The 10,123-nt window shown below is 49.2% G+C and overlaps 5 protein-coding genes across 15 annotated transcripts; 2 read left to right on the forward strand and 3 right to left on the reverse strand.

Annotated features, from left to right (window-relative positions):
- Positions 1-44: 44 nt before the first annotated feature.
- On the forward strand, positions 45-1,652 carry PPTG_21452 (the record flags this gene model as incomplete). 2 transcript variants are annotated; one of them, XM_008897462.1, is made up of 2 exons in its annotated part: positions 45-1,399; positions 1,476-1,652. In XM_008897462.1, the coding sequence occupies one exon, from the start codon at positions 45-47 to the stop codon at positions 1,332-1,334; it is 1,290 nt and encodes a 429-aa protein (XP_008895710.1). In that variant the 3' UTR covers positions 1,335-1,399; positions 1,476-1,652. The 2 variants fall into 2 exon arrangements, with proteins under 2 accessions (XP_008895710.1, XP_008895711.1); XM_008897463.1 differs by lacking the exon at positions 1,476-1,652 and having other exon boundaries at positions 45-1,293; positions 1,363-1,448.
- Positions 1,249-3,517, reverse strand: PPTG_04709 (hypothetical protein). Of its 4 annotated transcripts, XM_008896976.1 has the most exons (7): positions 3,214-3,517; positions 3,089-3,147; positions 2,855-3,018; positions 2,551-2,791; positions 2,258-2,484; positions 2,026-2,179; positions 1,249-1,951 (listed from the first exon to the last, which is right to left on the reverse strand). In XM_008896976.1, the coding sequence occupies exons 1-7, from the start codon at positions 3,333-3,335 to the stop codon at positions 1,887-1,889; spliced, it is 1,032 nt and encodes a 343-aa protein (XP_008895224.1). In that variant the 5' UTR covers positions 3,336-3,517; the 3' UTR covers positions 1,249-1,886. The 4 variants fall into 4 exon arrangements, with proteins under 4 accessions (XP_008895224.1, XP_008895226.1, XP_008895225.1 ...); XM_008896978.1 differs by having other exon boundaries at positions 2,855-3,147; XM_008896977.1 differs by having other exon boundaries at positions 3,089-3,517.
- On the reverse strand, positions 3,409-4,695 carry PPTG_04710 (hypothetical protein). 7 transcript variants are annotated; one of them, XM_008896983.1, is made up of 6 exons: positions 4,597-4,695; positions 4,425-4,522; positions 4,213-4,351; positions 4,039-4,137; positions 3,814-3,976; positions 3,504-3,724 (listed from the first exon to the last, which is right to left on the reverse strand). In XM_008896983.1, exons 1-6 carry the CDS (start codon positions 4,624-4,626, stop codon positions 3,600-3,602), a joined length of 654 nt encoding a protein of 217 aa, XP_008895231.1. In that variant the 5' UTR covers positions 4,627-4,695; the 3' UTR covers positions 3,504-3,599. The 7 variants fall into 7 exon arrangements, with proteins under 7 accessions (XP_008895229.1, XP_008895232.1, XP_008895231.1 ...); XM_008896980.1 differs by having other exon boundaries at positions 4,039-4,351; XM_008896985.1 differs by having other exon boundaries at positions 4,425-4,695.
- Positions 4,696-5,076: 381 nt separating this feature from the next.
- On the forward strand, positions 5,077-7,567 carry PPTG_04711 (hypothetical protein). Its single transcript, XM_008896987.1, has 2 exons — positions 5,077-5,643; positions 5,708-7,567. Exons 1-2 carry the CDS (start codon positions 5,128-5,130, stop codon positions 6,548-6,550), a joined length of 1,359 nt encoding a protein of 452 aa, XP_008895235.1. The 5' UTR covers positions 5,077-5,127; the 3' UTR covers positions 6,551-7,567.
- Positions 7,568-7,919: 352 nt separating this feature from the next.
- On the reverse strand, positions 7,920-8,959 carry PPTG_04713 (hypothetical protein). Its single transcript, XM_008896988.1, has 5 exons — positions 8,739-8,959; positions 8,606-8,664; positions 8,448-8,525; positions 8,263-8,388; positions 7,920-8,188 (listed from the first exon to the last, which is right to left on the reverse strand). Exons 1-5 carry the CDS (start codon positions 8,917-8,919, stop codon positions 8,030-8,032), a joined length of 603 nt encoding a protein of 200 aa, XP_008895236.1. The 5' UTR covers positions 8,920-8,959; the 3' UTR covers positions 7,920-8,029.
- Between the last annotated feature and the right edge of the window lie 1,164 nt (positions 8,960-10,123).

Raw genomic sequence — 10,123 nt, forward strand, 5'->3', positions numbered from 1 at the left:
GTAAAGATGCGTGGAAAGGAAACGCGATAGCTGTACCTGGACCAATGGCCGCTGTTCCAATGGAGTCGTGGATGCGAACAAGAGCGAGCGCAAAGCCAACTGTTCTTGTTAGTGATGACGGTGTTTCGTTGCCATCTAGAGAAAATGTCTCGAGAGTTGATGTAGAGGTGTGCGCTTTGAGTATCGAACAGACTAACCACGGAGCCCCAACTTTAACGGGCGGTTTGCCAGTCACGTCGGGTAAAGACGAACTGATGAATTTGTCTGTCAAGGTGCTAACCACAAACACAACCACGTCAAGTTCGTTAGCTCTAGAACGTGAGCAATTGGAGAAACGCAGAAAGCAGCTTGACACTGCAAATGCCGTGGCAGCAATGAATACCAGATTAAGTCAGCTAGGCCTTCTGAAATCTGTCACAAAAGCGACTTCTACGCAGGTAAAATTTAAATTCCCTTCACCTGTTAAACAACAGCAAGATTCAGAAACCTCCGAAGCCAGTAAATCCCCAGAATGTCAAGCTGGGAATTCTGCTATCTCGGACCGCGACGGTAGCAGCTCGAAGTCTTCTCAAATGGAGAAACTCACATCCTCCAACAGTGACGCTGAGAGCCTTCCAGCTCAAGAGGCTTTGCACGCTATCCCTGACACTAATACCGACAGATCACCTGAGGCGGTAAAATTTATTGTCTCTAGCGGCGATACTGACGAGTCGACACCAGCTCAAGCAAATAAACCAGACCCCAGTAGCGAAGATGCCGGCAAACTCACTGATGATTTGGTATCTAAAGCACTGCGGAAACTGAACGATGAAGAACACTCACCCCCATTCCCAGTAGGTGTGGGCGTGGCTGACTCGTTGAGTGTGCATATTAATGGATACGGTTCTCATGGCAAGAATAGTGACGATAAGTGTGATGAAGGAAAGACCCAGCTGAATGCCGTACCACAAGTGGAGGTTGATGTGTCCTTGAGCTCGTTTACAAGTGGATTTGTGGCCCCCAGTGGGAGTTCTCATGAGGTTGCCACGGAAAAAATTGCTTTGAGTGAACCGGTTGCATCGTCCTTGAGCGTATTCACGGCGGGATACCAAGCGGAGACGGAAATATCACACTCTGATGCCCTGTCAGTCGTTAAACCAAACGACTCCGTAGCTATAGTTGAAGACCCGCGGCAAATTCCAGTCGATGTGTCGTTGAGTACATTTACCAGCGGGTATGACACGGTGAAAGAAAATGTGACTAAGAGAATCAGTGACACGAAAGAAGGTGTACGACCACCGACTGTGGCATCGGGTGCGTTTAATCCTAAGTATTTAAGTCGATTCGAGCGCTAACTACTAACAAATGGCGAGGCACGTACAGATGATACTCAGGAGTCAGCTGCAGCGGAAATCTTAGCGTGAGAACAAACTTAATGCAGGAGCAAAATCTGTTGCTTGTGACTGACAGTATTGTAACTAATGTGCGTGTTTCAGCAATTTGTGCCAGCCACTGGACGATGCTGCAAACAGTTTAGGTAAGATGACGTCAGGTCAAGAACACATTACAAGTACTCCAAACTTGCTGGAGATCCAGAATCTCATCAAGACATTGCGATCGGCCATCACCGCCACGTTGAAGAATTGAAAATGTGAAATATCGCCAATGTAATGTATTGATCTGTCGAGAATGCTTTATGAACCCTTCATAATCTGCAAGGGCACGTGTGCGCTTGTGCGCTTGTTCACATTGGTTAAACAGACCACCACCAACATTTCTTGAGTAATTCACCCGCTTGATTCCAGGTTCAATTATTGAAGATCATTTCTCCTAACAAGCCCATTCGCAAAAATCTGCACAGTTCCTACTCCTCGTGAGCTCTCGGCTGAGTGCCTGTTCTCGAGGATTTACTCCCTCTTGTCCAAGCGCACCTCAATCAGTCGGCCTTCTATTTCCAAACCGTTCAAGCGCTCTGGGAAGCAATAAAACAAGTGAATCCTTTATTAGTGTACCGTACAAATCATAGCAGCACGATAAATAACTTACCGATAGCTTGCCAAGCGTCAGAAGCGTTCGTGTAGCGAATGATACCGAAGCCACGCGAGCGTCCGTCGGGGTATTCCGCAATGTCGGCACGCTCCACATCGCCCACAGTTCGGAACAAGTCCTTCAGCTGCTGCCAGTTCGTGTCCCACGGGAGCTATGCAAGAAAAAATAAATTACGGGCACTTAGAACAATAGATCCAACGAAAGTTATCTCAATATGACGAAGACTCACGTTGCCGACGTAAAGCTGGCGACCTTCACCGCTTCCACGAGGAGCAGCGGCGCGCTTAGCGAACTTCGAGATGCTTCCACCTTCAGGTTCCCGGTCCTCGCGGACGAAGATCAGACGACCTTCCAGCTCGGTGTTGTTCAGCTCCGCAATGGCCTTCGCGGCCTCCTCCTCGGTGGCGTATTCCACTAAACCGCAGCCCTTCGAGCGACCATTAGCCAGTTCCAGCACTGGTCAGCAACATTGAAATAATCAGTTACTGTAAAGTCCACAATAATGAGAACATTTAGCTTTACCGTCGGCATGTACCACCGTGCCCGCCTTCTTCATGTGGTCCTTGAGTTCCTGCCACTTGACGTTCCACGACAGATTGCCCACATACACGCGGAAGCCACGCTTGGGCTTAGCAGTCGAGGTCGGCTGCGCCTCGCGGTCTTCACGAACGAAGATCTTACGACCGCCCAGCTCCGTGTCATTGAGCGTGGCAATGGCATTCTGAGCTGCCTCCTCCGTCGCGTACGTGACGATACCGCAGCCCTACAATGCGCAGTATTATCATCAATATTGATCGTTTACACAACAACCCCGTGTCCATCGCACCTTTGAGCGGCCATTCCACTCCAGCACCGTAGCAAGCTCCACGGGCCCTGCTGCCTGCATATGGTCCTTCAGGTCCTGCCACTTGATGCTCCAGGACAAGTTGCCCACGTACACGCGGCAGCCCACAGACGACGTCTGCTCGATCTCCACGTCCTCATCGCCGCCTACACAACCCCAAAAACTTTCCCCCTCAATTTTCCGTCCTCCGCGGTACGTCCTCCTCTGTCGTCGTACCGTGACGAACATGTCGGGACTGGTACGGACTCGACTGCGCGATACGCTCGGCGCGTTTCCTGCCCAACAGCGCAGCACCCATCAGTCTCCACCCCACCACAGAGCCACGTCACTCCTCCACCCACGTGCTCTTGGCCTTGCCGCCGGTGGCGCTGGCATTGGCAGTCGCTGCTGCGTCCGCCTTACGCTCCTGCACAATCTCGTCCAGCGACATCTCCAGCTTCTTCTCCGTGTCGTCCGACGCCATTGCTGCGATACCTTCCTCTCAAAAAAATGCCAACTGACGCGAATCAGGCCGTGACGTTGGCATAGTGGACGCAAGTAAATCGGTTTAGACAGGAAGATCGGCAACGGCGCATGTACTGATTGGACCAAAAGGTCCGCCGTCGGAAAACAGGTGATTGGCTGATACAACCTCAGAACATACGGATATTGACAAAAAAGGCAAAATCAGAGCATACGCAAAACGTCACGACTTCAACTTGAAGCTTGAATTCCGCGTTACGATGACTCAGCACAGAAAATCGATGATGATATCTCGGACGCCCTGGGGGAGCTCTACTTGGTTGCTCAGTCGTTCTGTTAATAGCTTCACACGTTGTTGGTTAGCTTCAAGGAATTCAGTGGCTCGATACGCTGTTCAAACAAAGCAATAAACCACGCGCACTTACACTGTTAGTTTAGGAAACTTAATTAAGCTCTTGATAGTTTTTTATCCCACTTACCTGCAAGCATGTCAAGAATGTCCAAGCGCTGCCAATCCCGAGCAACGTCAATCGGTGTGGCTCCGAAGTCGTCCGCCACGAAGGGGTCAACTCTTGAATTAAGCAATAGCTGAACGAGACCGACGTGACCATTTCGACAAGCACAATGCAGTGAAGTTTGGCCCTAGACACACAAAGCGACTCGCATAAGTATTCAACGATACTCCAATCGGCTGCAATATTTACATCGTCATCGCGTAAGCTGAGGCTTGCTTGATGAGCCAGTAGCAGCCGTGCAGCTTCAAATCGACCCCAGGTACAAGCTGAATGCAGCGCAGTTTTGCCCTGGCGGTCAAACAGCGAATCATCTCTTAGCAGGTTACTGGAGACATTTACGTAAGCGCAATGACTAGATCGTACGTCTCGTTGTTGCTGATCCACGTTGGCCCCACTTTCTAGAAGCAGCTCGAGCACTTCAAGACTCTCGTTCTGAGCAGCCATATACAGCGCGTGACTGCCTTCTTTGTCCAACTCGTTTATATTCAGCTTCTTCGTGATCCTATACAGTAGTGATTGCCATCAATGGAACCGCGCATCAAAACTATTGTAGAGTCAAGAGCAAGATCACCAACCAACGTCTCACAACTTCCACTTGGTTGAGTGAAGCTGCGTATACGAAGGCATCTCGTGGTTTGTAAATCGCTTCCGCAAGGAAATCTACGTGAAAGGACTACCAGACATGTCAGCACATTAGCGCTGCGTATGTGCATCACTCTCATCCACGACTAGCACCAGAACCCTGACCTTGGCGGGTGCATCAAACCTTGTCCACATGGTTATAGCTAGAGCTGTCGACGTCGAGGGGGACGTCTTTTCGAACAGTCGTAAGCTGTAATGAACTTATAGAACGTTCGATGAAAATGTCGCTTGCCGTTGGATGGCATTCAGACGAAAATAACCCATTAAAATTTTAATGGCTTTTTTTCGTCTGAATGCCATCCCGGCCAATGGTTTATTTGGGTTATTCAGAACCCAAATCAAAATAGTCCAATTTTGGGTCGTAATAATATTTACTTGGATGGCATTCAGACGAAAATAACCCATTAAAATTTTAATGGCTTTTTTTCGTCTGAATGCCATCCCGGCCAATCAGATCTCTCGAAATATTTTTTTCCATTCCCATTTTAAGTGTTGGCTGACAGTTCTCTTCAAATGTTTTCCCGATCTAAATTGCTAACTAAAAATTTGTAACGATATTTAAGAAAGGGTCTTTTATTCGAGATATTTATCATCCGCTCTAGTAGCCTTTTAAAACCCTAGCATACCCTATCGGAAATGGCGCCTTCAGAAAATGCGTCACTGTTCCACGGTCTCAAGTTCTTCCTCACGCGCACGCTCTCTCGTGATGACGTCGCTGAGCTGCAGCGTCTGATCGAACTGCACGGCGGCATCGTTTCCTCATCACCCGCAGGTGCCACTGAGCTTGTAGACTACGACAGACTGGATTCGCGGCGCCCCGAGTGGGTCTCCTTCGACTTCATCAAGGACTCGGTGGTCTCGAAGAGGCTACAAAACCCAGCAAAATACTCGGGTGTTGTGTTTAGCTCCAATCCTATTCAGCTGCATATCACGGGTCGAGTTCGATACTCCGTGGAGGACGATGCGCGGCTGCTGCTCTTCGCTAAGTCACGCGGCTGGCAGTCTTTGAAGCCGATGCCGGCCAGTGCCTGGAAAGTAGCCGAGAACCAGCACGTGACGAATCACACGTGGCAGAGCATGCACGAGCATTTCAAGAAGCAGCTGCAGAACAAGACACTTAAGGAACAGCGCGCTATAATGGCAAACGCCTCGGTAGGTGACCACGAAAGATGCTGGTGGCATTACCAATCACTGACGCTTCGAATGAATAATACAGGAGATTATTCGAGCGCGACTGCAACAGCAAGAGGATCAAAAAGAGAGAGAACAGGCAACGAGGACATCGCCGTCTACTACAGCTCCAGAGTCTCCCAAGCCAACTACGCCAGCTTCTAAAGGATCTAAAGGATCTAAAGGACCTAAAGGATCTAAAGGACCTGATCGAGGAGCTCCATCTACGCCGGCAACGAGCTCACCACTGCGTCGCCAAATTAGAGAAAAAGCGCGACAGAAGCGCAAGCGAACGTCAAGTCCAGTCAACGTGGAAGAAGGGAAAGACAACGAAGGCCATGGCGACATAACAAGTGGAGCTGTATACTTCAGAAGTGTGTCTGCAGAGATGACAGCAGATCCAAGTAAGCTACAGGCGCTGTTTCACACCTCCATGATGGAAGGTTCTCGTCGGAGACAAGAAAATAACAGTGAATCCGCGGCCAGTGACTCGCGTGAAAGTGAAGAACCAGAAATTCTAGCGCAAGATAGCAGCAATATTCGGACTGAACAACAGACGAGTGAGGTGGATGTGCAACGCGCGACGGAGACAGAAACCGATGAGATTATTTGCCGACTCCAGCTTGAGACGAATCAACCGACACCTGTTGTTGTGCATACTCTGTATAGCTGCAGCGGAGATGCTGGCATGGCGAGAGCTTTTCTGAAAGGAGCTTCGCCTTCGGGCATGTGGTCGCCCGAAGATGATTTACTGCTTGTGAACTTGATCGTCGATGAGAATATTGATCGCTCAGCTGTGGATGCGGCTGTGGCTCGCGGAGATTTTGCGTCTATGCAAGTACCACGCGACACAAGTGCCATTTTGGATCGGGTTCGGTTTTTGCGGTGATGCATCGTAGCTATGCAAGCAAAATGGCGTTGTGAGATCATGAAAGACCACATAGTATTACAGTGGGTTCGCTTGGCACTACATGTACGCGGGGCCATGTAATAACTCCTCCAGTGCCTTAAAAAATCGTCTCCGTGCCTAAACACAATGAGAATCAGCTCATTATCCAGTGTTGACAAGAAAAATAAGGCAGCGGAACGTACCATGAACCCCCTGACATATTTCTGCATGCAGATAACAGAGCGTTGAACCTGCAAATATACTTGCAATGCATCAGGTTTTGGCGGATCGTGCGGGGTCGTTTGTTGTGGTAGCGGTTCAGCGGGTAATGAAGAAGCTGGCGTTGATACCATCGAAGGTTCATTCTCCGTGTGTTCCAGGCTGCTTTGCTCGGGTTTTTGACTCGGGTGAGCTGTCATTATTGCGATTTCTGCTGGCCGAGTAGGAGAAGTTTGTGCGTGGACCACGGGTATATCGACTTCAGCGGGGGTACGAAGAGCGACAGATAGCTGGATGTCTGGCACTGTAGTTGGAGCTACTGCAGACGCCAATATGCGTGATGCAACGCTGGGCTTGTCAGCTTCTTTGGATTGATTAGCGTCGGAACTTTTCGGTAATACTTGCTGAATATGCCTGTTGACCAACTCATGATGAGATTCCACTGAGTTCGCGATTTCTCAATGCAAGAATTCCCGTACAATGGTGATAGTGGTGGTTCAATGCGATTGCAGATGGTTGAGGGCATTGGACTGGAGCAGTTTTGTTCTACAGCAGCAATGTGCATTTGTAAACGTATAGTTTTTTTGTGTTTTGCAAAAGTTCCATACGTACGCTTTTGGACTCGTTCGCGGTCTTCAAGGAACCACCTAAAGACGAAGAAGATGTATTTCGTGAGTGCCATAGAGCTAAGCACTGTTTGACCCTTGCGGCACCTTACCTGACCAGCTTCTGAGATAAAGCAAAAAGCATTTGGAGCTTTTCCTACGTTTCAGATATCCATAAGATTATTAGTGTTTAATCAGGTTTCAAAACTTTAAGCTCCTCTCACCGCCGACGTTGCTGGTTGCGGCTGAAGGAGCATCACCTTTCTCGCATAGTCCTACAAGCACAACGAGTCAAGAGTAAGTGGTTGACTCGACTATTTGACAAGTATGACTGCATTTCTTGACCAGAACAACTTCAGTGTCGAGCGTGCTTAGATCCACTTGGGCAAGTGAGGTCATTGAGGCCGAACGTGATCGTCGCAAGGGCGGCATCATGGAAGCGGAGCGAGCGATCGGCATGGCAATATTTGTCAGAGTGCGAACGGCATCGAACAGGAATCCACTGCCTTGTTGCTAATTATATCAAGAAGCCCTATGATTCTGATCAGGAATCGAATTTAGGTTATATAATTGGTAGGAATGAAAAATCTCTGAAGGCATCAATACGTGCAAACGACGCTGCTAGTGTCTAACACTTGTGGTGTTGACATGAGCATTACATGTTCGAATTAATGTTAATGGGAATAGGTCTGCGAGCATACTTCTTGTTGCGGGAACCTTCAATACGAGGATGAATGGGCGGTCTGGCAGCATCTCCTCTGATTGTAGACCCAAAACCAGTAGCGTCCCCCAGTCGAGGTGTATTCGGCGTTTTCTGCCAACACAAGCAGCAGATAATCCAAAGTCAGCGTTTGGAAACTCTCAGTATTTCACTCCGTCCACACTTACCGGTTCGTGTCGATCACTCTCCTTCGTCACCAATTGGTACTGCAATGGCGGAAGTCTGACACCATACTCGTTCGAGATTGGTGGTAGTGGAATACTATTGCGCTTGTCCGCCAGCTCCATCATCAGCTACCACACAGACAAAAGTAAGTCTCCAATACATGTACCAAAACAAAAGCTATACCCACTTCCCGGGGCGGCACTTGGGCGTAGTGGTGGTTCAATCTCGACGAAATAGCCAGCCGAATATCATCAGGGTCGATTGTCTGCATCAATAACAAGAAATGGAAGAATTACGCTTCGTATCGAAGACATAAGATTGGGAGCTTGGTGTTGTGTCACCCACCTGCTTGTCCGCGTACATGGAGTACTCCTGGGCGTCCACGAGGATCTCTGTCACGTAGCCTGTATCACAGCAATCATAAATAATGTCAATATAGATTACCTTTCCAAAAATTAATTGTAACAGTATGACACACGGTGAACGAATTCCTGGAGCTGCGCCACGACGCGTGGCTCAAATTTGTCGGCGCCCATGGACTCTAGTAACTGCTGCATGGATATTACGTCCAGAGGCTGCACGTTCGCCCCCTCATCGCGCTCGTGAGCGTCTCCGTCGTCCTCATGGAGGCGCTTAGTGCCCTTGGAGTCGCTGCCCATTCGAAAAGTGGAAATGCCACAAACAAACGCCACATTTTATTTTCGTACTTTACAGAGATGGCTATATCTAGCTAGTGGCAATGCCACTGTGGCATGGTTAACATTACTAGAAGTTTGTATGAAGTGTAGCAGCCAATAGAATTCAACTTGCCAATTTTAAACCAATCATTCGACTTTATCAATGAAATTTTGTCCAATAGTATACCAGGAAAATGGCAAGTCATGTACGCCAGCCGTTCCGACGTATCGTGTCGGAATGTCCCGCAACATATCTATACCTCCTCGTAATAAGCAAGTGAAAAGCATATCACTTGCATATCTGCCACCTATCCGACAGGAGGCATGGGCTTGGAGGAGTTAGCCCCCGTAAACACAAAGCGTGCCAAAGCAACCGCCGTGGCGGCGTTCATGCGCTTTTTGAAAGCTGAGGGTGTGACAGAGGAGTATGTGCGTGCATGTATTGAGCGTGATGAGAGTGGGAAGTGTTTTGTGTCCGTCATGGACAAGTTTGGTATGCATCTTGCGTTTAGTGAGGGCAAAAAAGGTAAGCCGTTAACTCGAAACACTTCGATGCAGTACTACAGGCAAGCCAAGATTTGGCTCCTCGACCAGTTTACTCAGCACCGAGCTTCCTTGGAAACTCGTCTGCTCAAAATGGGGAAGACTCTAGATAGTTTTTGTATGAAGCGTGACGGTGGTGGCATCATCAGCATGGCACCACCATGCACAAAGGTTGACTTAAAACGACTGCTTGTGTATTTGTACGTTAATGCTAGCTGCTCAAGCGACTACCAAGACGCCGCGCTGCTGTGTCTGCTTTGGCATCTCTTCGGAAGAGTCTCAGACCTCGCGTTCCTGAGGAAGCCCAACGTATCCATCGATGCTGGAAACGTGCTCTTCGTTCGCTTCATCAGGATGAAGACTTCCGAGGAGAGGCTTGTCACTCTTCGCTGGGACAGAGTTTGAAAGTGCCCGATGCTTGCCATGGCGCTTGCTCTGCTGATGCAGACCCCAAGGGTCATTGACAACCTTCCGGAAACGCCCGACCAAGCTGCGATCTCTCTTTCTCCTGACGTGCCGCTCCTGGAGATGCTCGACCACCCTGCAGACACGAACGGGCTTGGAGCGCCGTCAACAACTGGTGTGGCGACGACACCTACGGTCTACTCCCGCCCCGAGTGGGTCTCCTTCGACTTCATCAAGG

Source organism: Phytophthora parasitica (assembly GCF_000247585.1).
Source record: "Phytophthora parasitica INRA-310 unplaced genomic scaffold supercont2.5, whole genome shotgun sequence".
Classification (NCBI taxonomy): Eukaryota; Oomycota; class Peronosporomycetes; order Peronosporales; family Peronosporaceae; genus Phytophthora; species Phytophthora nicotianae.

Bases quoted from the DNA above. Each gene is read 5' to 3' on its own strand.
- PPTG_04709 (XM_008896976.1), bottom strand. From the start codon at position 3,335: ATGGCGTCGGACGACACGGAGAAGAAGCTGGAGATGTCGCTGGACGAG. The intron at 2,792-2,854 runs GTGCGATGGACA...TGCGCATTGTAG, and splicing joins AGTGGAATGGCCGCTCAAAG to GGCTGCGGTATCGTCACGTA. The intron at 1,952-2,025 runs GTAAGTTATTTA...ATTGCTTCCCAG, and splicing joins TGACGCTTGGCAAGCTATCG to AGCGCTTGAACGGTTTGGAA.
- PPTG_04710 (XM_008896980.1), bottom strand. From the start codon at position 4,626: ATGTGGACAAGGTTTGATGCACCCGCCAAG. The intron at 4,523-4,596 runs GTCAGGGTTCTG...CATGTCTGGTAG, and splicing joins GGTTTGATGCACCCGCCAAG to TCCTTTCACGTAGATTTCCT. The intron at 3,977-4,038 runs GTAAATATTGCA...TTGTGTGTCTAG, and splicing joins TCAGCTTACGCGATGACGAT to GGCCAAACTTCACTGCATTG.
- PPTG_04711 (XM_008896987.1), top strand. From the start codon at position 5,128: ATGGCGCCTTCAGAAAATGCGTCACTGTTCCACGGTCTCAAGTTCTTC. The intron at 5,644-5,707 runs GTAGGTGACCAC...TGAATAATACAG, and splicing joins CTATAATGGCAAACGCCTCG to GAGATTATTCGAGCGCGACT.
- PPTG_04713 (XM_008896988.1), bottom strand. From the start codon at position 8,919: ATGGGCAGCGACTCCAAGGGCACTAAGCGCCTCCATGAGGACGACGGA. The intron at 8,665-8,738 runs GTGTGTCATACT...GCTGTGATACAG, and splicing joins GCTCCAGGAATTCGTTCACC to GCTACGTGACAGAGATCCTC. The intron at 8,189-8,262 runs GTAAGTGTGGAC...TTGTGTTGGCAG, and splicing joins AGAGTGATCGACACGAACCG to AAAACGCCGAATACACCTCG.